This window comes from Ranitomeya imitator, chromosome 1, assembly GCF_032444005.1.
Source record: "Ranitomeya imitator isolate aRanImi1 chromosome 1, aRanImi1.pri, whole genome shotgun sequence".
Taxonomy (NCBI): Eukaryota; Metazoa; Chordata; class Amphibia; order Anura; family Dendrobatidae; genus Ranitomeya; species Ranitomeya imitator.
The window spans coordinates 400,583,030-400,610,053 of NC_091282.1; the positions used below are offsets into that span (position 1 = coordinate 400,583,030).

At 42.1% G+C, this 27,024-nt stretch overlaps 1 protein-coding gene across 2 annotated transcripts in view; it reads right to left on the reverse strand.

Moving 5' to 3' along the window:
• AUH (AU RNA binding methylglutaconyl-CoA hydratase) overlaps nucleotides 1–27,024 on the reverse strand; it is a 409,285-nt gene that overhangs the window by 353,325 nt on the left and 28,936 nt on the right. For both annotated transcript variants that reach the window (XM_069762322.1, XM_069762325.1), the window contains exons 2-3: nucleotides 3,125–3,192; nucleotides 1,294–1,381 (exon numbers count right to left, since the gene is read on the reverse strand). In XM_069762322.1, coding sequence (XP_069618423.1) covers nucleotides 1,294–1,381; nucleotides 3,125–3,192 — 156 coding nt within the window. The remainder of the gene's footprint in view (nucleotides 1–1,293; nucleotides 1,382–3,124; nucleotides 3,193–27,024) is intronic.

The following is a 27,024-nucleotide window of genomic DNA, read 5'->3' on the forward strand; positions in this document are numbered from 1 at the left end:
ACTCTGTTAACCATTTATAATGATGTAGTCACTATTGATAACAGCAGATTTGGACGGTGCAAACACTGATGATGGCTGATGCAGCAAGTTGTCAGCTACAGTGCACAGCCAACAGCTGCTGGATTGTCACCTGTATGGGGAGGCTATTCTCATATATCTCAGGTCAGTTAAAAGACGTATTGGCTGTCATTAAGGGGTTAACTTTACTGGGTGGATTCACGCTAAATACGGATATGCGTAGGCTTTTTTTACCTACAGATTTTCCTGAAAACCTTTACTGTCTGGCGGTAGTTTGACTGCCTTTTTACATGGGCAAACCAAAGTAAATGATGCACACTGAGCGATTTCTACTTTCAGTGCGCATAAGTTGTGATAATTCTCAGCTGCACAAGTTCTTTTTACACAGGACGATGTACCGCTGAGAAGGATGATATTATATTCTGCATAAAAGATCATTTCATTCATCAGCAGCACGGCAAGATAATCATGAAATGAGAGTTTTTAACAAAGCTCAATCACGATTATCTTGCAGCGTAAATGACTCTTTAGAGACCTGGATGCCCTTTTTAATATTGTGACAACTCGATTGTGAGCTTTTAATGCTACAGTGCTCATTTATTTTGCATGTATAGTGATGATTGAATTGTAGATTGCACTCTGCAGATTTTGTTGACTTTATATAAAGATTATTAATATAAACAGTGGAGAATATATTCTATTCTAAGAATTTTAACTCCGTTTGTCACCTTTGCTAAACTTCACACAAGAGGTGTGAAACTGGCAGACACTGGTTCTCACTTTGTGCCCTCAGGTATCATTCTAAGATCTGTGGACAGTGCAGTTTGTAATGTACACGGCTCTCTGCACACACTCAGCGCCCTCACACCCAGCTTCAGATGGACCAGTCTTCCTTTCAGCGGAGGCTGTGGTTTGCCTGGTATGAGATACCTTTCTTACATTTTTATTGGATACCACTAGCCTCCATAGATCACCAGAAAATAATGAGAATGTAAATAAAGTAAAATGTTTTCACAATGGAGATCTGACAAGAAAGAGCCAACTGTGTTGCTTCACTGACATGCAGTACCCACCTGAACTAAGTCTAAAGCACTTCATGCAACCAATCACCAGCCCTGTACGAGGGCAAGAACCCCAATACAGCTGTTTGTGGATGGATCTCTTCCTTTCGGAAAAGTCTAAGTTGGCTTGCAAGAAAGCTTTCTTTCTTTTGGAGAAGTGCTAATATACATGTAATATTAGAAAGATGAAAGGTCAGTTTCATTGGTTACATACCTGCACAGAACACTCCTGGGACTTCACTCCGAAGGATTACAGTCCTCACCTTGCTGTTACTCTTCAGTGAATCAACAGCCTTTAGCATCTAGAAAAAAAAAAAAAAAGAAGTAATCTACCGGAATCCATGGAGGGAGATTGATGTCTGACTATGCATTATAGCTTTAGCTATACATACAATTGTACAACTGTTTAAATCACAGAACGAAAATAATATAGAATATATTATCCCTGTTTTCCCTGACACTTGCAATCAAGAGAAAGTCATGCCACACATTGGATCCCATTAACACCTGTCCCTTCTGATTTCAGTGGCGAAAAGTCGCTGCCAGAATTATCTAATAACAGCGAAAAGAGAATCTGTCAGCAGGTTTTTGCTATCCCATCTGAGAGCAGCATAATGTATGAGTAGACCCCAATTTCAGCACTTACTGGGATGCTTGCTGTAATTTTGATAAAAATCAAGGTTTTCTCTGCTGCAGACCTAGCAATTATCCGACTGTTGGGCTGTGTATAAACCCTGCATACCACTGATTGTGTACACACTGTGCATAGGCAGATAGCTGCCACTCAGTGGTGTGCTCAGGATTATACAGTGGCCTGTAATTGACATCATAGGTAGACCACAACTATGAGAGTCAAAATAAATCAAATCCAGAAAATCACCTTGTCTGATTTGGCAAGATTTATTTTGCAAATTAAGGTGGAAAATAAGTATTTGGTCACCTAAAAACATGCCAGATCTCACAGATCTGTAACACCTTCTTAAAGAGGCTCTTCTGTCCTCCACTTATTACCTGTAGTAATGACAACTGTTTGAACTTGTTATCAGTATAAAAGACACCTGTCCACAACCTCAAATAGTCACACTCCAAACTCCACCTTGCGGTTTAGTAGTTTTCTAATGAGAAGTACAGTACAATAAGACTCCAATTCCAATAATGGAATCTGTCCTTGCACTATGCTTCTTTCAGATTAGGTGGGAAAAACCCAGTGACCGGTTCCCCTTATTCTTCGGGTCAGTGCGATTACGGCGATACCAGATTTATATATTTTTTTTTTATATATTTGGCTGCTATCATACACACTAAAAAGATGCTTTTTTTTTGCAAAAGAAATTTTTTGAAATCGCCATGAGTGCCGCAAGGCTCTTAGTCCAGGGTCACACTTGCGAGTACAATGCGAGAAACTCACGCGAGTCTGTGGCATCAGTACCCGACACTGCCGCCGGCACTTGGGACCGGAGCGTGCTGCTGTATGTATTTCTATGCAGCTGAAAGCTCCGATCCCGAGTGCCGGCAGCAGTGCCGGGTATTGATGCGAGTATGAATAAAGCATAACACACTGCGGGGCTGGGATTCACAAGCTGGGTGGCCGCACAGGCGCAGTCTGCAAGACTACATCTGAGGTCAGACGGGCAGCGCTCACTGCGCCTGCCCCTGGCAGAACTAAACAGCGCAGGCGCCGGATTTGATTTGAAAAGAGCGCGAAGGGGGCGGCACCCGAAGAAGCTTTGAGTGACGGAAGTGTGGCGTTTGCAGCAGGGGGGTTAAGACCTGCCTCCCTGTCTAAAGACAGGTATTTTTGCGAAATTATTAAACGCTTTATTTCTGCTTTGACTGCACCAAAAACTAAAAGAGCCACCTTGTCAGAATGAAGCATTACTGCTGCACAAGGTGGCTCTTTTAGTTTCTAACGGCTGGAGGAAGTGACAGAGGCCCTTTAAGTTATAAATAGCAAAATATAGTGCTTTCTGATGTGAAGATGTAAAAATAAAGAAGAGACAAAAACTGATGATAACACAAACATAACTGAAAAATTCCTCTCTTACCGACTTCACCAGGCCTTTACTGATAGCATTTTTTGCATGGGGTCGATTAATTCCAAGTACCACAATTCCTAATGAAGTAAAAAAAAAAAAAAAAATAGGTTACGGTAATTTTGAAGATCTGGAAGCCTAAAAATTCACGTAACAGTGTAGTTAAAGAGTAACCACTGTTTTAATTTGTATTTCATAAATCAATATTACAAATGAAAATAAGCAACTCTAATATATCTAATAAGAGAAATCTGCTTCTCCGACAGAATCAGTCATTATCAAAATTCTCAATTCTGAGATAGAATCTGTATTCAGTGAAGACAGACATTCCCATTACTGAGATAGGAGATGGTGGATGCTACAGATACACTTCAATGTAGAACAAAGTAGGGAGGAGCCAGAAACAGAACTCCTCCCCCTCCTCCCCTCTACATAGAACTGTACCAATAGCATCAGAACTGAGGATTTTGATAATAACTGAGAATTCGGCTTCTTTCTCAGACAGAATTGATCAGATAAGATATATTACAAAGTTGCTTATTTTCACATGTACTACTGATTTATGAAATTTATGCTTTAACGATACAATCTTATACACATTATGGGTATGTTCATATGTGGCTCATAGACAGCAGATTTACCAAATCCCATTCACAAACTGCATATAAAAATCTAACATTCATATGATAAATGCCCTGTTGTCAGGATTTTAAAAGGGATTGTCCACTACTTGGACAACCTCTCCTCCATCACTATTGTTTTGAACAAGTAATAATAACACCTATACCCTACTCTGGAGTGCCCTTCAAGTGGTGTTGGTACCGATTCTCCAGGGGCTTGCGAGACATTATGTCAGGCGGGCCCTGCAGACTCACTGTCCCTTCGTTCAGACACATCAGACATCCGCAGGAAATGAGAGAGCAGCCGCAGCCATTTAATGGTTCTCTTATGGGATTAAAAAAAAAAATAGCTCCAAGCTGATATATGTTCAGCTTTTAGCCTTGTTCACTTGCGAAAACCCCCAAACTATTAAAAGAGAAACAAATATTATAGGTCTATAAACGATTAATAAATCTGACATAGGAAAAAAAGTTTCTAAAAGTAAGGCCATGTTCACACAGTGCGTTTTTTACTGCGGAACCGCAGCTGTTTTCCATGCAGGGTACATAACAATGTAACCCTATGGAAAACAGTCACTGCTGTGCACATGATCCGTAATTTCGTTTAAAAAGCCGCGCAGAATAGCTGCGGCAAAAAAGAAGGAGCATGTCACTTCTTTTTCCTGAACCGCAGCGGTTCTGCACCCATAGACCTCCATTGTGAGGTCAAAATCGCAGTAAAACCCGCAGATCAAAAATATATCTGCGGGTTTTACTGCGATTTGATGTGCAGAACCGCTGCAGCAGGAAGTGCGGGGGAGCGGGCGGAAGTGCGTGGGCGGAGTGTGGCTGCCCCCCCGTGCTCCGATCCCGCCCCCCCGTGCTCCGATGCCCCCCCGTGCTCCGATGCCCCCCCCCCAGTGCTCCGATGCCCCCCCGTGCCCTAATCTCCCCCCCTTATACTTACCCGGCGTCCCGGTGTCCGTCCGGCCGTCTTCTCCCTGGGCGCCGCCATCTTGCAAAATGGCGGGCGCATGCGCAGTGCGCCCGCCGAATCTGCCGGCCGGCAGATTCGCTCCAAAGTGCATTTTGATCACTGAGATATAACCTCTCTCAGTGATCAAAATAAAAAAAATAGTAAATGACACCCCCCCCCCCCACTTTGTCACCCCCATTGGTAGGGACAATAAAAAAAATTAAGAATTTTTTTTTTTTTTTTTTTCACTAAGGTTAGAATAGGGGTAGGGGTAGGGTTAGGGGTAGGGTTAGGGGTAGGGTTAGGGTTAGGGGTAGGGTTAGGGTTAGGGTATTTTCAGCCATTTTAGCCCTAAAAAGCTTCCTAGGAAACACACAGTCTCTGCATAGAAAACTGCATAAAAAAAAGGATAAAAAAACGCATCAAAAAACGCATCAAAAAAGGACAAAAAAAAAGGACCAAAAAAAGGACCTGCGTTTTCTGCCAAGAGCTGCAGTTTTTTAAAAAAAACTGTCCTGAAAAAAAAAGGATGGAAATCCTGAACGTGTGAACATACCCTTAAACTAGTTTATCCCAGCAGAAAATGCACAGGTAAAAAGGATCTAGTTAATAAAGTCAAACATGGGGTGTCAGGCTCAGTTCAGACGGGCGCAGAACTTAATGGATGTGTGCAGGAGCTGCCTGCTATTTACATGCATTCGTCTGGACCGTAAATCATGTATACTACAATTTTTCCCAAGTGAATCCAAGGTCCATGTAAAATAATAGCCCATGTACACAAGCAGTGCAGCTAACATTGGTCCATTGCACTTGTGTGAAAGTCTCAAGCTGTTACTTATGTACAGTACAACGTTGTACAACTTTCTCATACATTTATATCCTGGCTGCTGGTTCAATAACACCTGCTGGCCTTCTGGTAAATATTTATGCTACATTCAGGGGTAGAAAATCGTTCTTGGTCTCCTGCTCACAGCTGAGGGTTTGCTACAATTTGTCAATCAGGATAATCCACAGTGATGTAAACACAGAAGCAACACAAATCTCCACTGTCCCGACAGCTGACGTAAAGGGCTTTTCCAGGTTTAGAGAAAGATGGCTGCTTTCTATCAGAAACATCGCCACCCCTGACAAGTTGTGAGTGCTACTGTAACTTAGTCCAATTATACTGGATGGAGCAGATCTGCAATATAATGCATGACCCATGTTCAGGGGTGGTGCAGTTTCTGAAAAAAAAAAAAAAAAAAAAAACAGCCATATTTTTATAATCCTGGACAAATCCTTTAATTTTTTGTAAAATCTAAAATTGTGTTAAATGGAATTTCATTTGTAAAGATTTCAGTCTCTCAATGTCAAGAAATATGTCTGTATTCACTGACAGCAAAGAACTTAAAGGGGTTGTCCATCCATCTGATTGAAAAGAAATACTTGGCATTCTATAAAAGAAGAAAATAATGATCCCTCCCCACTCCGGTTTTTATGTGTCATGGCTCCCTTTCTGGTGTCTGTTCTTGCTGCTCTATCAATGGCGTGCTGATACAGACGGGTGGTAGCGGTGATGTGCCAACACCACTAATGTCACAGCTGCAGCAAATTCCAACAGGTCGTTGATGTGGCCAAAAGAACATAGACTAGCAGGTGACCCAAGAGGGGCGAGACTGAAGGCCACAAGGGACTGGTCAGGTATAAAATCTTATTATTTTACAGAATTCTAAAAGGGATTTTTTTTTTTAAATTCAGGTGGATGGACAACCCCTTTAAAAGTAGTAGGGAATGGAAACACAGTATCTTAGGTTAGGTACACACTGCATTTGTGCTCCACGTTGGCCACAGTCAAAATGGATAGTGAGCTATCTGACCAGCAAAGGGACCAACTCAAATAAAATTGGATACTTCATGGTACATGTTTCTTGGCAGTGTCCCTCTGTGCAGAAATGTGTAGCCTGCTGTATTTTCCTATACAGTTAGGCCCCTTTCACACATCAGTTTTTTGCCATCAGTCACAATCCGTTGGCTCGACGGATTCGTCGCAGATTGTGAAAAACTGATGCGACAGATCTGACTAGAGAAACTGGCAAATTGGATCGGAGCATGCTCCGTTAAAAAAAAAAAAAAAAAAAAAGGAATCCGTTGCCGGATTCCCTCATTTGACGGATGCGGCGCCATAGGCTTCCATTATAGCAAACAACGGAGGGCAACGTCGCTGTCCGTTTTTTCAACGTACACAAAAAAAACATTACTTTGTCCGCTGTCTCCAGCCGCCGGACAAACAATTTTCGACGGATCCAGCGAACGGCGGATGAAATGTTAGGCCATCCGTCGCAAATACAAGTCAATGAGAAAAAAACGGATCCAACGGCCTCAGTCGCCGGATCAGTTCTTTTCAAAATTCGACGGATTGCGACTGATGTGTGAAAGGGGCCTTAAAGAGTAAGCCGCAACATTCCGGACAGATGGAGGCCGAAAGAACACCCTGTTCACCTCCAAATGATAAATAAGGACTATGGCAATGCTACAGAATACTCAAGGAAAAACTTCCCACATATACTGTAGGTTTGCGCATAGATGCAGTGTGCACTTAGCCTAAAAAAAGGTGAAAAACATTCACATTTACCATACAGTGATTCAGCTGTAGGGATGCAGTAAAGAGGCACATGCAGGTTTTCAGTTCAAGCACAGTGTTTTATTCCCACTGGTAGAACAAAACAAAAAACCACAGGCTTACATCAGACAAAGCGAAAGTCCAGCTTGTTTCCACCACACAGGTTAGCCACCTGGTCTGATGTTGCCAAAAAAACCACCCCTCAACTCCTTTCCCACCCACCAACAACCTGAGGAGATCTGGCTATTTATGCTGTTCTCAGACCTGCCCCAAAAGCTCAGAATAGTAGAGAAGGTCCAGGCCAGGTCTTGACCTCGTTCCCGGCAGTTTACCAGTGTGAAAGGAACATCCAGCACCATACACCTGCCATACATCACACAGACACTGCCAGCCTTGCCCTGTGTGTGGCATCGCTAAGGCTAAGCTACACACTGCGATTGTGTGCACTTTTGGGAGCATATGCTCAGAGATATGTACTTGACAGCGGCCACAGTCGCAATGCATACCGAGACATCTGACCTATACAGTTCATCAAACGGTATGCATGCACACTGGAGTGCCAGGACCAAATTGCGATGAGACCAAAATCAGTAATATATATATTTTTGGGATGTGTCATCATTAGTAGAGATAAGCGAATTTGTTTGGAAATTATTGCCGAATCTGAATTTGCCATATTTGTACTGTATTGGTACCCTATTCGTGCCGAATTTATATGTTTGAAGATCGAGTCCGAACATATTCGGTCATCTCAACTCCCGTGCACGCTAATGAAGTTCGGCTGTGTTCGGCAAATATTGCAAATTCCGTATTTGCTGCCGATCGTAATCCGTTCCGAATTTTCAAAAATTTACTCAACTCTAATCATTAGTCACAAACTTACTTTATAAAACAGCAGAATAATAATAATAATCTTTATTTCTATATAGCGCTAACATATTCCGCAGCGCTTTACAGTTTTGCACACATTATCATCGCTGTCGCCGATGGGGCTCACAATCTAGATTCCCTATCAGTATGTCTTTGGAATGTGGGAGGAAACCGGAGGAAATCCACGCAAACACGGAGAGCACATACAAACTCCTTGCAGATGTTGTCCTTGGGGGGACTTGAACCCAAGAATCGAGCACGGCAAGGCAAGGCTATCTACTGCGCCACCGTGCCGCCCAGAAATGCTTAGATCAGTTTATCCATGTGTAAAACCTTGTTTTCCCTATAGTGGCGCTGCAGGTGAATTGAACATCAACTACCAGGTTTTCCCCAGATTACAGGTGATCAGTGGCAATCCCAGTAAGGAGACACTTGGTGATCACTTATTTTTAATGGTCATATTAACAAGTGATGACTGAACCCTTTACTATTAGGCTATGTGCACACGTTCAGGATTTTCTGAAGAATTTTCCTGAACAAAACCAGTCTTTTTTCTGCAGGAAAACCGCATGCGTTTTTTTCGCGTTTATTTTTCCGCGATTGACGCGGGGGTTTTTGGAGCTTCCCAATGCATTAAATAACGGGAAAAATCCACAAAATGAATGAACATGCTGCGTTTTTTTACCGCAATGCCTTTTTTACGCGGAAAAAAACGCATCATGTGCACAAAAATTGCAGAATGCATTAAAAATTATGGGATGCATAATGTACGCGTTTTTATTGCGAAAAAAATGCGAATAATCCTGAACGTGTGCACACAGCCTTAGTGTTATATACCATTCATGGTCTATGGACTAATCTACTAGTACTTTTTTTCACAAGTCTGACAATGGTTTTTGTTTGGGATTGGCATCTCTGCCTTTCCCTGATCAGAACCAACCCTAACACCAAACCAGAAAAAATGTGAATATTGATGTTAGCACCAGTCAGGGGTAATAGTAGCCAGCACCACAGCTTTTGGTGGCATTTCCTAGTATTAGGCCACGATTGTCCATTCCGAGACAAGCAGTAGTCATTTTTCCAGCTGTAATCCGCCTCTGAAGCAATCTTCACAGACACCACTTCAGCCTCTGCGGTGTTCTCTGGCACAGTATCTGGCTCCAGAATAACGACACGATCTGTAATAGGTTCACTCTATGAGTGCATGACCTCTCCCATACAGAACTCGCACGCTGTGCCAGATTGCTGTGTTCTGCGCACACTGTACAGCTCCTTCACACATTACAGCCAGGACAGAATGGCTTTGGACAAAGCAAAGGCTAAATACATATTCGGGAATCTGAATATTTCCTATAAATAGCAATGTTCTTTAAAAATAATCAGGTTGCTACGGTAACACTTGCTGCTTTTCTATCCAACTCCTTGTGGAGCTCTGGCAATAACTACAACATGCATTAATGCCTTTGACATTACCTCCGTCAGAGCAGAGCTGTACATAACAGAAAACAGAGGTAGGGATAACTATAAGTACTGGCAGTGAGTCAGTTCTCAGGGGGGTGGGGGGGACTAGCGACCAAACACCATGAAACATACAATAACAAGCCTGAATCAGGGCCGATCACTCCACTGATTATTGGGGCCATTCAGGTAATTGGAATGGTGGAAAAAGGCACAGAAGACGCGCCGGTGCGCAAACTCTTGGATTACTGGGCTGTTTATGAACTATTTGCCTTTTTTTTTTTTTTTTTAGAACATGTATATCTAACCCCTTCACCCTGTTTTCACTTTTCTGACCAGGACAATTTTTACAATTCTGGCCACTGTTACTTTTTGAGGTCATAACTCTGGAACACTTCAATGGATCCCGCTGATTCAGAGATCGTTTTCTCGTGACATATTGTAAGTCATGACAGTCATTAAATTTCTTTGATATGGCTTATGTTTGTGGAAGAAAAAAGAAAATAAAAAATTTGGCAACAATTTTGAATATTTTGCAATTTTCAAACTTTTAATTGTTATGCCCTTAAACAAGAGTCCTATCACAGAAAATAGTTAATAAGTAACATTTCCCACATGTCTACTTTACATCAGCACAATTTTTGACAATCTTTTTAGAAGATAGTTAGAAGTTAGTTAGAAGGGTTAAAATTTGACCAGCAATTTTCTCATTTTACATCTTACTTTGTGGCCTACCTTCTAACAAGCTCGCACCCATCCAGTCCATCCTTATCAATGCTGCCCGACTAATTAATCTCTCTCCTCACTACACTCCTGCTTCCCCTCTTTGCAAATCCCTTCACTGGCTCACAATTTCCCAGCGTATCCAGTTTAAACTACCAACACTGACCTACAAATCCATCCATAACCTTTCTCCTCCGTATATTTCCAAACTAATCTCTCAATATCTTCCCTCACCTATTCTCTGGTCCTCCCAAGACCTCCTTCTCTCCTCCACACTTAGTCGCTACTCACCCAATCGCCTCCAAGACTTGTCCCGAATATCCCCCATCCCCTGGGATTCTGTGCCCCAACACGTCTGGTTATCCACCACATTTGGATCCTTCAAACGAAACCTGAAAACCCACCTCTTCAAAGAAGCTTACAACCTGTAATGACCACACGGCTACCTCAACACCATCGGAGCTACTGCAACCCCCGTCCTACTATCTCCTTCCCCATAATCCTGTAGAATGTAAGCCCGCAAGGGCAGGGTCCTCTTCCCTCTGTACCAGTCTGTCATTGTTAGTTTGTTTACTGTAAGTGATTTGTATTTTGATGTAACCCCTTCTCATGTACAGCACCATGGAATTAATGGTGCTATATAAATAAATAACACCACCACCGGATCACAGGACCTATGGAGCCCACAGTGACTCAATCTACCTCATTATAGGGAATCTTCCTCCGGAGGTTCTGACGGAATCACGTATTTCAGAGATTTACATGGAAACCCTGGTGTAAGTGCTCAGTGCAGAGTGTAGGATAAGTGTGGAGCCTAGCCTTACTGCGATCTTTGGGAGGCAGAATGAACAAATCAACAGAAGGTGAAGAACTGGATTTAATTTTTTATGCCTTTCCTAATGGGGTATAAGTGACTAGACGATTGTATTATTTGGGTCGGTGCGATTACAGTGATACCAGATTTATATTGGATTTTTAGGTTTGGCAGTTGTCACATGCTGTCAAGATGCTTTTTATTAAAAACTAGTTTTTGCATTCCCATATTTAGACTGCTATAATATTTCCATATTTCGACAGAGTGCTTCTTTTTTTGTGGGATGAGTTGATGTTTTTGTTGATACTATTTTCAGGCACATGACATTTTTTGATAGCTTTCTATTCTGATTTTTATTAGGTAAAATGAACAAAAACCAGGAATGGTTTCTTGCTTTTTGCTGGTTTGTTTTTTTTTTTACATACCATTCCGCATGTGGTAAAATTGATATGAACACTTTATTCTTCGGGTCAGTACAATTACAGCGATACCACATTTAAATATTTTTATGATGTTTTGGCGCTTTTTACACAAACTTTTACAGAAAAAATAATTATTTTTGCCTCACTTTATTCTGAGAGCTATAACTTTTTTTTCCGCTGACAGCTTTTTGGCCACTTGTTTTTTGCAGGACAAGATGAAGCTTTCAGCAGTACCATTTTTATTTACATTCATCTTTTTGATCACATTTTATTGCCCTTTTTGTTAGGCAATATGATAAAAAACAAGGCAAAAAAAATATTTTTTTGCAGTGTTCAAAAAATTAACTAGTGGGACAGTTTTAGGGTAAGTTCATACAGGACGTTTTTGCTCTGTTTTTTTCTGCAGCAAAACCTGATCATCTTGGCAGGAAAGAAGCTGGGCCAAAAACACAGGCTTAGGTACGCTTTTAGTGAGTTTTTTGCTGCATTTTTGGTGCGTTTTTTTTTCATGCGTTTTTTCTCTTTGTGCATGTCAATAAAGTTGAGTGCACACAGAAAAAAAAAAAAAAAAAACAACTTCCTGTAGATAGATAGAATATATAGAATAATAGAATAGATAGAATAATAGAATAGATACATTACCTGCGGTATCCTCTTCCCTGGCATTTTCCAACAGTGCAGAGGTTACCTCAGGTCAGGCTGTGAGGTAGAGCAGGCTCAGTGATGTCACCACTAGTTACTGGGCCTGCGCCAGCTCCTTCATTCCCCAGTAGCTTACAGCTGGGAGTGGTCGCATTAGTAGCGCTCCCGGTTGTAAGCTTTATCTCCCCCAGATACTGCGTGGGACACTCGTTATATTGGACTATGACGGATCAGGGAGTATACTTTTGCTTTTTTTATTTTTTATTACAGAAGATCAATGACTTCGCTTTGGAATGGCAGAACAATAAAAAGATAAAATTAGTTGTGCAATTTCTCCCGAGTTCGCAGATACCCCATATGTGGTTGAAAACTACTTTTGAGGCACAGTGCAAAGCTCAGAAGGGAAGTAGCGCCATATTACAGTGCAGATGTATCCCCCCCATAAGGGATCCCATTTTGGACATTATAACCCTTTGGGAATTTATCTACAGATGTAGTGACGATTTTGACTCCATGGGTGTTTTCCAGAAACAGGCAGAAGTGGATGTTGCCAAGGGAAAATTGTAAACTGCTGTTTGAGTGACCAGAACGTTGTAGTGACCAGTACATTATGCCCAGCTCATGCTTCTGGAGACACACACTTGTAAATAAGGCGGACTTTCATCACTACAGAAATGCCAAACATTTGGGCACTAAATGTAGTTTAGGCACACTGGGGCATTTGGTTTTAGGAGCGGAGAATTTGCTGAATTTCTTTTGGAGAGTGAGGAGCCATTTCCCTTTTCCAGAGCCTTCATGCTACCAGTAACGTGGAAGCCCACTATATTTCCGCTAACAAATGACGGACCGGTGTGGGGACTTGCTTTTTTTGTGGATTCAGTTGAAGTTTTTATTGGGAACATTTTACATAACGCTTGGGATCACATATATCCGGCACTCTATGCCAAGAAGCTACCTTGGGGTTTCGATCTAAATCTCTGAGTGACGTGACAGATGAAACACCCAATGAATCCATTCACTACAATGAGGCAGCAGAGTTACTCAGGACTCAGTCTGGTCTCTGTTCAGCATTGTCCTTTTTCAGAAGTGCACAAAACTGGGGCCAACAGCACTTTTATGCAATCCTAAAAAGACGGACGCCGCCGGATCACAGGTCCCATGGCGTCCACAGTGCCTCCATATGCCTTATATGGAATCTTCAGTTGGGGGTTCTGTCTGAATCACATATTCCAGAGATTTACACGGAAACCCAGCAGTAAGCACTCAGCATAGAGCGCAGGATAAATGTGCGCTTAGCCTTTCTGCGATCCTTAGCATGCAGAATGAAAAAAAAAAAAAAAACCAACAGCATGTGAACAATTGGTATTTATTTTTTTACGCCATTCCTTGTGCGGTATAAGTTATACAACGACTTTATTCTTCGGATTGGTGCGATTACAGCGATACAAGATTTATACAGGGTTTTTACGTTTGGCTGCTGTCACACAAGAAAAGACTTTTTTTATTGCGAAAACTAGTTTTTGCATCACCATATTTTGAGAGCTATAATTATTTTCCATATTTTGTCCGACAGTCATGTTTTGGCTTGTTTTTTTGTGGGACGAGATGACATTTTTATTGGTACTTGACATTTTTTGATCGCTTCCTATTTCGATTTTTTGGAAGACAAAATGAACAAAAAACAGCAATTCAGGAATTGCTTTTTGTTTTGTTTTTTTAATACTGTTCCGCATGTGGTAAAATTGGTAATCCAGCTTTATTCTTCGGGTCAGTACGATTACAGAGATACCCAAGTTATATCTTTTTTGAGGTTTTGGCACTTTTACACAATAGCAACTATTTTATAGATAAAAAATTATAATAATAATTTTATTTATATAGCGCCAACATAATAAATGTCACAACCCACAAGGGTCAGTCCAGCAGACGGCACAACAAACAACAACGGGATGGAAAAAGGGAGAGGAAGGCCCTCACAGTAGGGAACGAGGGATGGGGCACCTCCTAACACAGCCTGTGCCTATCCCTATGCTCCCTTGAAGCCCTATGCGGGGCCTCCCCCCTGCCGTCACGTGCCTAGTCCCTGTCACCTCAATAAACCCTGGCTAGTGCACTGGCCGGCAAGGGCGCTAGCCTCACCACTGCAGATGGTGTAAACACAGGGGGTAGTGACAAGCACGAAACAAACAGGGAAAGAGAACAATGAAAACATAGCTCAAGCCTCTGCTGTAAAGCTGAGGACACAGAACCAGGACCTCCAACTCCACCGAAGCAGCAGATACCCTGCTGGCACCAACTCCTAAGCTATTCTTCAGAAACAAACTATCACCAACAGTCAGCTGATGCATCATGTGACTATTTAAAGGAATGTGGGAGTGGTCACCACCCACATCAGCTGACCTAGTAACACAGCAGCTTTTAGCAAGAAAACTGACATTAACCCTTGCTGGCACGAAAGAAAAAAAAAAATAAAATTAAAGCAAAGCCAGAGCTGTTATGAATCCAAAAATGAATCGTGACAAATTATTTTTTCATCGCTTTATTCTGAGAACTATGACTTTATTTTAGTTTTATAGAGAGGGTTGTTACGAATGCGTCGATAAATGTGTAATTTTATTGTTTTGTTTTTTTATTTACATAAATGTATTTATTGGAAAAATATTTTTTTTCTTAAAAATATTTTTACACTTTATTTTTTTTACATTGTCCCATTCTGGAACATCACTGTATAGTGTCAGAATGCGGATTTGATACTCTGCAATGCTTCTGCATCGGAGCAGTATCTGACAGGCAGGGAAGAATGCATCTGCAGGCACTGCAAAGCCACCTTCATTGAAGGACCCTGCGGCCATCTTGCAGCTGGGGGACTCCATGCAGACCATCAGGATTGCATCGCATTATCCTGATGGAAGTGCGCAGGGAACTCATTCCCTGAGCGATGCTCCATGTGACTGTTACTATTGACAGCGGCATCAGAGGGCTTAAATGCTAGCACCGATTGGGGGCGTTGCTTCAGGGAGTCAGTTTTCACACAAAGCTGGCACCCGATCGCCACAGTGCTCAGCATGAGGCCATGCCATTGTGCTGCCATACATATACTGCTGTTTGAGAGGAACGCAGCTCCCGGAGAGCAGTATATATACGGCGCATGTTGGGAAGGGGATAAAAATTGTGAAGAAATAAAAATGTTCAAAAATAAAGAACAAAAAAAAAAAAAATATTAATCCAATGAAAAAACACATAAAGAACACATCTGGCATCGCCGCATCCATAACGACCCGACCTATAAAAGTGACATAAAAACAATGCCTTTTCATCATACCACTGAACAAAAAGTGGAGTAAAACATGATTAAAAAGTAGAATGTAAATAAAAATGGTATAGCTGAAATCATCTTGTCAAAAAATAAGCCGCCATACAGCAAAAATAAAAAAAGTTATAGCTCTCAGAAAAAACAAATCCTCAGTATGTAATATATATATATATATATATATATATATATATATATATATATATATATATATATATATATATATATATATATATATATATATATATACAGTGGGGCAAAAAAGTATTTAGTCAGTCAGCAATAGTGCAAGTTCCACCACTTAAAAAGATGAGAGGCGTCTGTAATTTACATCATAGGTAGACCTCAACTATGGGAGACAAACTGAGGAAAAAAAATCCAGAAAATCACATTGTCTGTTTTTGTATCATTTTTTTTGCATATTATGGTGGAAAATAAGTATTTGGTCAGAAACAAACAATCAAGATTTCTGGCTCTCACAGACCTATAACTTCTTCTTTAAGAGTCTCCTCTTTCCTCCACTCATTACCTGTAGTAATGGCACCTGTTTAAACTTGTTATCAGTATAAAAAGACACCTGTGCACACCCTCAAACAGTCTGACTCCAAACTCCACTATGGTGAAGACCAAAGAGCTGTCAAAGGACACCAGAAACAAAATTGTAGCCCTGCACCAGGCTGGGAAGACTGAATCTGCAATAGCCAACCAGCTTGGAGTGAAGAAATCAACAGTGGGAGCAATAATTAGAAAATGGAAGACATACAACACCACTGATAATCTCCCTCGATCTGGGGCTCCACGCAAAATCCCACCCCGTGGGGTCAGAATGATCACAAGAACGGTGAGCAAAAATCCCAGAACCACGCGGGGGGACCTAGTGAATGAACTGCAGAGAGCTGGGACCAATGTAACAAGGCCTACCATAAGTAACACACTACGCCACCATGGACTCAGATCCTGCACTGCCAGACGTGTCCCACTGCTTAAGCCAGTACATGTCCGGGCCCGTCTGAAGTTTGCTAGAGAGCATTTGGATGATCCAGAGGAGTTTTGGGAGAATGTCCTATGGTCTGATGAAACCAAACTGGAACTGTTTGGTAGAAACACAACTTGTCTTGTTTGGAGGAAAAAGAATACTGAGTTGCATCCATCAAACACCATACCTACTGTAAAGCATGGTGGTGGAAACATCATGCTTTGGGGCTGTTTCTCTGCAAAGGGGCCAGGACGACTGATCCGGGTACATGAAAGAATGAATGGGGCCATGTATCGTGAGATTTTGAGTGCAAACCTCCTTCCATCAGCAAGGGCATTGAAGATGAAACGTGGCTGGGTCTTTCAACATGACAATGATCCAAAGCACACCGCCAGGACAACGAAGGAGTGGCTTCGTAAGAAGCATTTCAAGGTCCTGGAGAGGCCTAGCCAGTCTCCAGATCTCAACCCTATAGAAAACCTTTGGAGGGAGTTGAAAGTCCGTGTTGCCAAGCGAAAAGCCAAAAACATCACTGCTCTAGAGGAGATCTGCATGGAGGAATGGGCCAACATACCACCAACAGTGTGTGGCAACCTTGTGAAGACTTACAGAAAACGTTTGACCTCTGTCATTGCCAACAAAGGATATATTACAAAGTATGGAGATGAAATTTTGTTTCTGACCAAATACTTATTTTCCACCATAATATGCAAATAAAATGTTAAAAAAACAGACAATGTGATTTTCTGGATTTTTTTTTCTCAGTTTGTCTCCCATAGTTGAGGTCTACCTATGATGTAAATTACAGACGCCTCTCATCTTTTTAAGTGGTGGAACTTGCACTATTGCTGACTGACTAAATACTTTTTTGCCCCACTGTATATATATATATATATATATATATATATATATATATATATCCACTTTTTATTAATTAAAAACAAGGCAAAGAACCCAACCAATAGTGACAAATAGCAACCAATAACCAAAAATACAAAAAGTGCTATAAAAACACCATAAAACTAATGGGGAATAGATATATAGCCCTAGCCGAGGCACCTATATCTACCCCTACCTGGCTGCAGAGGTAGACAACCTAGGGGGGGAACGTTATGGCGCCCCCGCTCCACGATGACTGTCCCTAGGGGCCCTAATATGCCCTGTAGCAACTAATGACAACCTCTACCCAAAAGCTACAGGGTCCTCTAGCACTATACATAGATCAACTGTGCTAGGGAAAACCTATATCCCCAAAAGAACAAAGTTAACAGACACATATGGCGGTAGGTGAAAAAATGGTAGATGTAGTAGATGGTAATAGCTCATCAGTGGACTTATTTATACAGGCAGGAGCACCAGTGCTGTGTTCCCATGTTATACCACCAGTCTGTATGAAAAGCTCCAACAGCATAATTTCTTATGCATTGATATACATGGAGACCATCAGTACTCATCTGTCAGTATGTCCATTGGGTTCCACACCACCGCCATTTAGAGTGAACGCCTCAACGCGTTTCGCCTGCCACGGCTCATCAGGAGGCCTGATAATGTGATACGTAGTGTCAGCTATGATAGTGGATATCTAAATGCCCAGTACCACAACACCTACTTTTATACTTGCCGCCGGTCTATCTCAATCCAAGTGCCGCCTATCCACTTCCTGTGGCGTGCCCCAGACTCTACTGCACATGTACGATCTGATATGCGCAAAGGGGATACCAAAATCAAAGCTACTGCACACATTCCCGTGCGCCGGATGTAATTGCGCATATCCGAAGTGGGGCTTTCAACTCACTACTGCACATGTCCGAATTGCATCGCACAGGGTAATGCCACTGCTTACCTCAATTCATTCAACAGAGCCGTAGCCTGCCGGGCTGGTTGTACGGTGCATGCCCATCATATTACAGGCTTCTGCACACGCTCTCGTGCGCCAGGACCTACTGCGCATGCCCGACATAAGGATTACCTCTCTCGGCAGCGCATGTCCCTAATGGACCGCACAGAGGAATACCTCTGCTTACTCCAATGATTACCTAGTGACGCAAGTCTGCCGGGATAATTATACAGAGCTTGCCCTTGATATGCAGTATCGCGCTCTACGCTCCACCTCCATTCACGATAACTGTTCCTATCTGCTTCCGGCCTTCTAAACAAGAGGGTACCCAGGAGAAATTCCTCCCACTTTAATGTGCGGAAGTATCGGGATAATACCCGGCAGCGTCACAGCGTCGACTCCTCAGCTCATATGCATAGAGTGCATCTCACATTGTACAAAGTACGCGGTCTGACTTCAGTTACCACCTAGCCTGTCATGTAATAGCATCACAGGCTATACTTATACCTAAGGGATACTTCCTCAGTGATACAGAGTAACGTCAGGCTCAGTGAATCAATGTCACGTCCACTATGTATATACATCTACCGCGTACAAAACCTATCGCGGCCAGACATGCCCGTCTAGTGAGTCTAAAGCACAATAAAGGCCAAACTAAAAATGTCCACACCTTGATAGAAACATACCATGTGTATGGACTGCACATTATCTGAAGTCTCATGTGCAATCTGCATTCCGATCCATTCCAGCCGCCCTGAGAAGGCTTAATAATTAGTTAAATAATACACCCTGCTACATATCATGCTCTTGTGCCTTCAAATGATAAACAATTACTTATAGAGCAAAAGATGGAAATGCCAACAGTATATCTAGTGAACCTGCTGGGCGTAAAAAGATAGGCGTAAGGGCACGTTTACGGTATATCAAGTTGCAGATTACCCGTGCTTCATACAATGAAAAAGTACATTATTGGGCCACCAGAGACAAGGCACATGAGAGACAGATCAAACTGTCCTGCGGCAAAAGAACAAGGTGGGGTAAAGATAAATATAAAGAACTAGATTGTGGCCCGATTCTAACGCATCGGGTATTCTAGAATATGCATGTCCCCGTAGTATATAGACAATGATGATTCCAGAATTCGCGGCAGACTGTGCCCGTCGCTGATTGGTCGAGGCAACCTTTATGACATCATCATCACCATGGCAACCATTATGACATCTACGTCGATACTGTGCCCATCGCTGAATCAGACACGCGGGGTGTCTACGTCCTTTATGACATCATTGGCCTCGACCAATCAGAGACGCGGTATTTCTACGTCGATACTGTGCCCGTCGCTAAATTTTTCATGGAAATCCATGTGAATCCTCCACAGTGAGGACTCCATTGAAAAAATGGATTGACCATACCATCCTAAAAACCGAACCTGTAAATAATATAAGACTACACACCCAGAGGATGTCAGACTATCTGTTGATAGTTACAGAAAACATGTGTACGATATTTGCTCGTTGATTCCCTTTGGTTCAAGAGACTCCATCCTGAAGATCCATTCGCACTCCCGTCTCAGGATCAATCTATCCAGATTGCCTCCTCTCGGGTTCACTCTAACCACTTCTACAACATTGAATCTTACTCCTGTTGGATCTTCCCTGTGGTAAGTGTGCATATGTTTCGCCAATGGTGTATCCCTATTATTGCGAATGTCGCCCATATGCTCCCCCACTCTTCTCCTAAACTCCCTCTTGGTCTTCCCGATATAATCTTTTGGGCAGGAGCAGGATGCCACATATACCACCCCAGTTGTTTTACAATTTGAAAACTCACGTTGGTAAAAGATTTTACCCGTGGTGGAGCTCTGGAACCGTTTGCACGGTCTCATCCATTTACACAAACTGCAGTCTCCGCACTTGAAGAAACTGCATGGCCTCCTATCCAGCCAAGTCTCACCAGATTTAGGTTGCTGATATTGGCTATGCACCAGCATATCTCTGATGGAACGGCCCTTCCTAAACGTAATGTTGGGGCGTTCACCTACTACATCCATCAGATCCGGATCTAACTTCAAGATATCCCAGTGTCTAGCAAAGGCCTTCCTAATCTCCTGATGCTGTGTATCAAAAGTACCAATGATCCTTACAGTATCATCGACCTCCGTCTTACTATGTTTCTGCAGTAACCCTTGTCTTTCAGTCCTCTTTGCAAAATCATAGGCCCTGTTCACGAGAGGTCTCGGGTACCCCTTCTCTCTGAACCTGTCAAACATATCCCCAGCCTGGCTCTTAAAGGTATCCTCTCTGGAACAATTCCTCCTCAATGTGAGGAATTGCCCCTTAGGTATCCTCCTTTTTTAGGGAGACCGGATGATGACTGTCCCAGTATAACAGGCTGTTAGTGCTTGTCGGCTTTCTATAGATACTTGTCGCTACTCGTCCATGTGCCTCTTTCACAATTCTCAAGTCTAAGAACGCCAACTCTGTCTCACTGATCTCTGATGTAAACTTCAGGCCCACGTTATTTATGTTAAGACATCCCATAAACATTGTGAACTCCTCTTTGGTACCGATCCATACCATAAAAACATCGTCGATAAATCTGTACCAGATGGATACAAATTTATGCCACCATCTCTCTTCGTCCCCAAATACGATGGCCTCCTCACACCAGCCCAGGAACATATTTGCATACGACGGGGCACATCGACACCCCATCGCTGTGCCCCTGAGCTGGTGGAAGTGTTTGCCATCAAAGGTAAATGCAATATGGGTAAGGAAGTACTCGAGTAATGTTACGATGAAATTATTATGTTCTCTGCACCTGACCGATCTTTGTTGTAGAAAATAGCTAACTCCCTCGATTCCTGCTCGGTGCGGGATACTGCTATACAATGCTTCTATATCAATAGACATTAGCCACACGTCCTGAATTTATCTAAATGAGGTGTAGTTTGTTTAAATGTGGTCATTAATGGGGGGGTTCTGCTGTTTTGGAACCTCAGTGGCTCTTCCAGTGGGTTATGGCACCCACAAACCAGAATAGTAAAATCTGCACTATAATACCGTGCTCCTCCTAAAAAGTAGTTCCTGATTTCATGTAGGGTACTGGCATACTCAGGAGAAATTGTACAACAAATTGAGAAGTCCATTTCTTCCTGTTAGCCCTTAGAAAAATTAAAAATTTGGGCTGAAAAACATTTTACAAATTGAAATATAATTATTTATGTGAGGCACATGTGGTGTTAACATGCTTATTGCACTACTAGATTAATTTAAGAGGTTACCAGATTAATTTAAGAGGTAGCTTGTTTACCTGGGGTCTCTTATGAGATGTCCATTTTCTTCTCTTATCCTTGTGAAAATGATACCGCATTTATCCCTAGTTTCCCGGCGTACTGACAGCTCTTTTAAGCCTCAGCGCCACCTATTATTCTGACTCACCGTCAGTTGATGCAGATCCGAGTATTCTATTGTTTTTGGGGCCATACAAGTATACAATTATACCTAGCACACTGATGAAGGTCCAGTATCGACCGAAACGTTTGTGATTTACTGTATGTAATAAATCCCCACTTTTTTGCATCACAACACCCTGGAGTGTGCTAGTCACTTTATATTGTATACGTTCAGGTTTGGGCACCTATGACTGTGCACCTCCCCTATTTAGGCTGTGCTTAGCATTTTCTATATCACTGAAACTACATAAGAGCTCACTTACTAGTTTGTGAATACATCTGGCTGCTGTAGATTTTGCCTGTCAAAAACCCATATGTGAACTGAGAACAAAAGTACCGTATTTGTTTTTTTACTGGATACAGCAGTATACCGTAATTGGAAACTCTGGTCAACTTTACTATACAAGTATAATATACTTATGGCTTAAAACATGATCACTTAATGAACAGATGATGTCAGTCATTGCTGGATGAAGTACGAGGGTCGTCTGAAGTCAAGATACGGTATTCCCTTTAAATAGATAGATTAAACAGATCCCGGAGCCTGACATCTCTGCACTTGTCAATACAGTATGAAAATATGTTACTCAAGGAAGAAGATATAGCCCACAAAGAAAAATCTGTCAACACACTACAAAGATGTACGAACTGCGCAAATCTGAATGCAGACCGCATAAATCAACTATTCATCAGCACTCCCAGAAAAGAAAACATTTCTTTCTTGATGGAGAAATGCTGTTGACGTGCTGAAATCTATGCTATTGAGAATAGTTACGGACCGAAATAAAACGTGACCTCCTACCAGGAATCCATAGAAAACCAAATCCAGACACAGCTTCACCATGTGAGCAAACCGGCACCAGGGCACATTATGGTATAAAAATTAAATCTTAAATATCAATATCGTAGAAATAATATGCTAAATGCATAGCTTGTTCTGGTTAACTTTCATGGAAATTTTCATAAAGTTTTGCCATTTTAAGCATATAAATGTTTTGGTTTTTTTTTTATCAATCTAACTCCCAATTCAAAAATAGGATGCGCAGTGTTGAAAGGTACCGTAGTCATAAGTTTGGCTCATACTGACTCCACAACCCTGCTACCAACTGAGCTGGAAACTAAGGCATAACTGTATTTAATCCCTCGCACAGATGGTAGCCAGGAGCACCGCTGTGCAGGAAAAACTTAAAGGGAACCTGTCACCCCGTTTTTTGAGATTGAGCTATAAATACTGTTAAATAGGGCCTGCGCTGTGTGTTCCTATAGTGTATGTAGTGTACCCCGATTCCCCATGTATGCTGAGAAATAACTTACCAAAGTCGCCGTTTTCGCCTGTCAATCAGGCTGGTCAGGTCGGGAGGGCGTGGTGACATCGCTGGTTCTTCCTCAGCTTTACGTTGGTGGCGTAGTGGCGTAGTGGTGAAGACACAGCGCGCGATCTGCGCTGTCATCCCTTTCGTCGGTGGGGGCGGCCATCTTCCTGGGGCCGCGCGTGCGCAGATCGAGTGCTCTGCTGCACGGGGCTTCAGGAAAATGGCCGCGGGATGCCGCGCGTGCGCATTAGAGATCGCGGCGGCCATTTTCCCAAAGCCGAGATGCAAACTCGGCTTTGGGAAAATGGCCGCCGCGATCTCTAATGCGCACGCGCGGCATCCCGCGGCCATTTTCCTGAAGCCCCGTGCAGCAGAGCACTCGATCTGCGCACGCGCGGCCCCAGGAAGATGGCCGCCCCCACCGACGAAAGGGATGACAGCGCAGATCGCGCGCTGTGTCTTCACCACTACGCCACCAACGTAAAGCTGAGGAAGAACCAGCGATGTCACCACGCCCTCCCGACCTGACCAGCCTGATTGACAGGCGAAAACGGCGACTTTGGTAAGTTATTTCTCAGCATACATGGGGAATCGGGGTACACTACATACACTATAGGAACACACAGCGCAGGCCCTATTTAACAGTATTTATAGCTCAATCTCAAAAAACGGGGTGACAGGTTCCCTTTAAAGGGACAAAATCATAAAAAAATCTCAGAAGCCACATCAATCTCTGAGTTGGTGGAGTCCTAGGAGTTAAACCCCTGCTAAACAGAAAATGATGGTACATTTTAGCAACTTGGATTAAGAATCCCTTTATTGACCTAAAAACAAACTAAACTACCATACGTAACGCAAACTTCTAAATATACAAGACTATGCTTGATAGCTGAAGACACAGCTATCACTAATATGCGGTTGCCTATTTATTCACAAAAGTGGGCAGCCACATGCAAAAGACTTTTCTCATAAACTAAATTAAAATACCGTAATGAAGAAAACAGTCCTTAAAAAGTGAACGCTAAAGTCTGGGATCCCAAAACTCACAGTTTCAGACCTGACTTTTGATAGAAAGTTGGATCTTTAGTATGCAGTTCTCTTTATTTTTTTTAATCAATGTTAGGCTAGTTTCACATTTGCGTTTAAAAACGCAGCGTTTTAAACGCAAACGCATGTGGTGAAAAAACGCGTTTAAACGCTGCGTCTTTTAGACGCATGCGTTTTTGCATGTTTTAAAACAAACGCGGCGTTTTGACGCGTTTACATGCGTTTTTTCCTGCGTTTGCATAGTTACATAGTTATTAAGGTTGAAGGAAGACTATATGTCCATCTAGTTCAACCCATAGCCTAACCTAACATGCCCTAACATGTTGATCCAGAGGAAGGCAAAAAAAAACCATGTGGCAAAGAGTAAGCTCCACATTGGGGAAAAAAATTCCTTCCCGACTCCACATACGGCAATCAGACTAGTTCCCTGGATCAACGCCCTATCAAGGAATCTAGTGTATATACCCTGTAACATTATACTTTTCCAGAAAGGTATCCAGTCCCCTCTTAAATTTAAGTAATGAATCACTCATTACAACATCATACGGCAGAGAGTTCCATAGTCTCACTGCTCTTACAGTAAAGAATCCGCGTCTATTATTATGCTTAAACCTTTTTTCCTCCAAACGCAGAGGATGCCCCCTTGTCCCTGTTTCAGGTCTATGATTAAAAAGATCATCAGAAAGGTCTTTGTACTGTCCCCTCATATATTTATACATTAAAATAAGATCACCCCTTAGTCTTCGTTTTTCCAAACTAAATAGCCCCAAGTGTAATAACCTATCTTGGTATTGCAGACCCCCCAGTCCTCTAATAACCTTGGTCGCTCTTCTCTGCACCCGCTCCAGTTCAGCTATGTCTTTCTTATACACCGGAGACCAGAACTGTGCACAGTATTCTAAGTGTGGTCGAACTAGTGACTTGTATAGAGGTAAAATTATATTCTCCTCATGAGCATCTATGCCTCTTTTAATGCATCCCATTATTTTATTTGCCTTTGTAGCAGCTGCCTGACACTGGCCCCTGAATATGAGTTTGTCATCCACCCATACACCCAGGTCTTTTTCATTGACGGTTTTGCCCAGAGTTTTAGAATTAAGCACATAATTATACATCTTATTACTTCTACCCAAGTGCATGACCTTACATTTATCCCCATTAAAGCTCATTTGCCATTTATCAGCCCAAGCTTCTAGTTTACATAAATCATCCTGTAATATAAAATTGTCCTCCTCTGCATTGATTACCCTGCAGAGTTTAGTGTCATCTGCAAATATTGAAATTCTACTCTGAATGCCCCCTACAAGGTCATTAATAAATATGTTAAAAAGAAGAGGGCCCAATACTGACCCCTGTGGTACCCCACTGCTAACCGCTACCCAGTCCGAGTGTGCTCCATTAATAACCACCCTTTGTTTCCTATCCCTGAGCCAGCTCTCAACCCACTTGCACATATTTTCCCCTATCCCCATTATTCTCATTTTATGTATCAACCTTTTGTGTGGCACCGTATCAAAAGCTTTTGAAAAGTCCATATACACTACATCCACTGGTTTCCCTTGGTCCAATCCGGAACTTACCTCTTCATAGAAACTGATCAAATTAGTCTGACATGAACGGTCCATAGTAAACCCGTGCTGATACTGGGTCATGAGGTTATTCCTCTTCAGATACTCCAGTATAGCGTCCCTTAGAATGCCCTCCAGGATTTTACCCACAGTAGAGGTTAAGCTTACTGGCCTATAATTTCCGAGTTCAGTTTTTGTTCCCTTTTTGAATATTGGCACCACATTTGCTATACGCCAGTCCTGTGGCACAGACCCTGTTATTATGGAGTCTTTAAAGATTAAAAATAATGGTCTATCAATGACTGTACTTAATTCCTGCAGTACTCGAGGGAGTATCCCATCCGGGCCCGGAGATTTGTCAATTTTAGTGATTTTTAGCCGCCGCCGCACTTCCTGCTGGGTTAAGCAGGTGACATTTAATTGGCAATTTTTATCACTAGACATTTTGTCTGCCATGGGATTTTCTTGTGTAAATACTGATGAAAAAAAGTCATTTAGCATATTGGCTTTTTCCTCATCCTCATCCACCATTTCACCCAGACTATTTTTAAGGGGGCCAACACTGTCATTTTTTAGTTTCTTACTATTTATGTAGTTAAAGAATATTTTAGGATTATTTTTACTCTCTCTGGCAATGAGTCTCTCTGTCTCAATCTCTGCTGCCTTGATTTGCTTTTTACAGAATTTATTTAATTTTCTGTATTTATTTAATGCCTCCTCACTACCTACTTCCTTTAATTCTCTAAATGCTTTCTTTTTGTCACTTATTGCGCCCCTTACAGCTCTATTTAGCCATATTGGTTTCCTCCTATTTCTAGTATGTTTATTCCCATACGGTATATACTGTGCACAGGTCCTATCCAGGATGCTAATAAACGTCTCCCATTTTCTTTGTGTATTTTTGTGTCTCAGGATATCATCCCAGTTAATTGCACCAAGATTCTCTCTCATCCGTTGGAAATTTGCCACCCTGAAGTTTAGTGTCCTTGTAACCCCTCTACTACACATCTTTTTAAAGGATACATGAAAACTTATTATTTTGTGATCGTTATTTCCCAAGTGACCCCCACTTTTTGAAATGCATTATGAGAAGTAAGGGACAGCTGCCAATCATCAAAATCAACTAGAAAACCCACTATAAACAGAAACAGCTAGGGTTAGGGTTAGGATCCCTAGGGTTAGGATCAGGATCCCTAGTAACCCTAGGGATCCTAAACCTAACCCTAGGGATCCTAACCCTAGGGATCCTAACCCTAACCCTTAGGGTTAGGTTTAGGGTTAGGATCCCTTAGGGTTAGGGTTGG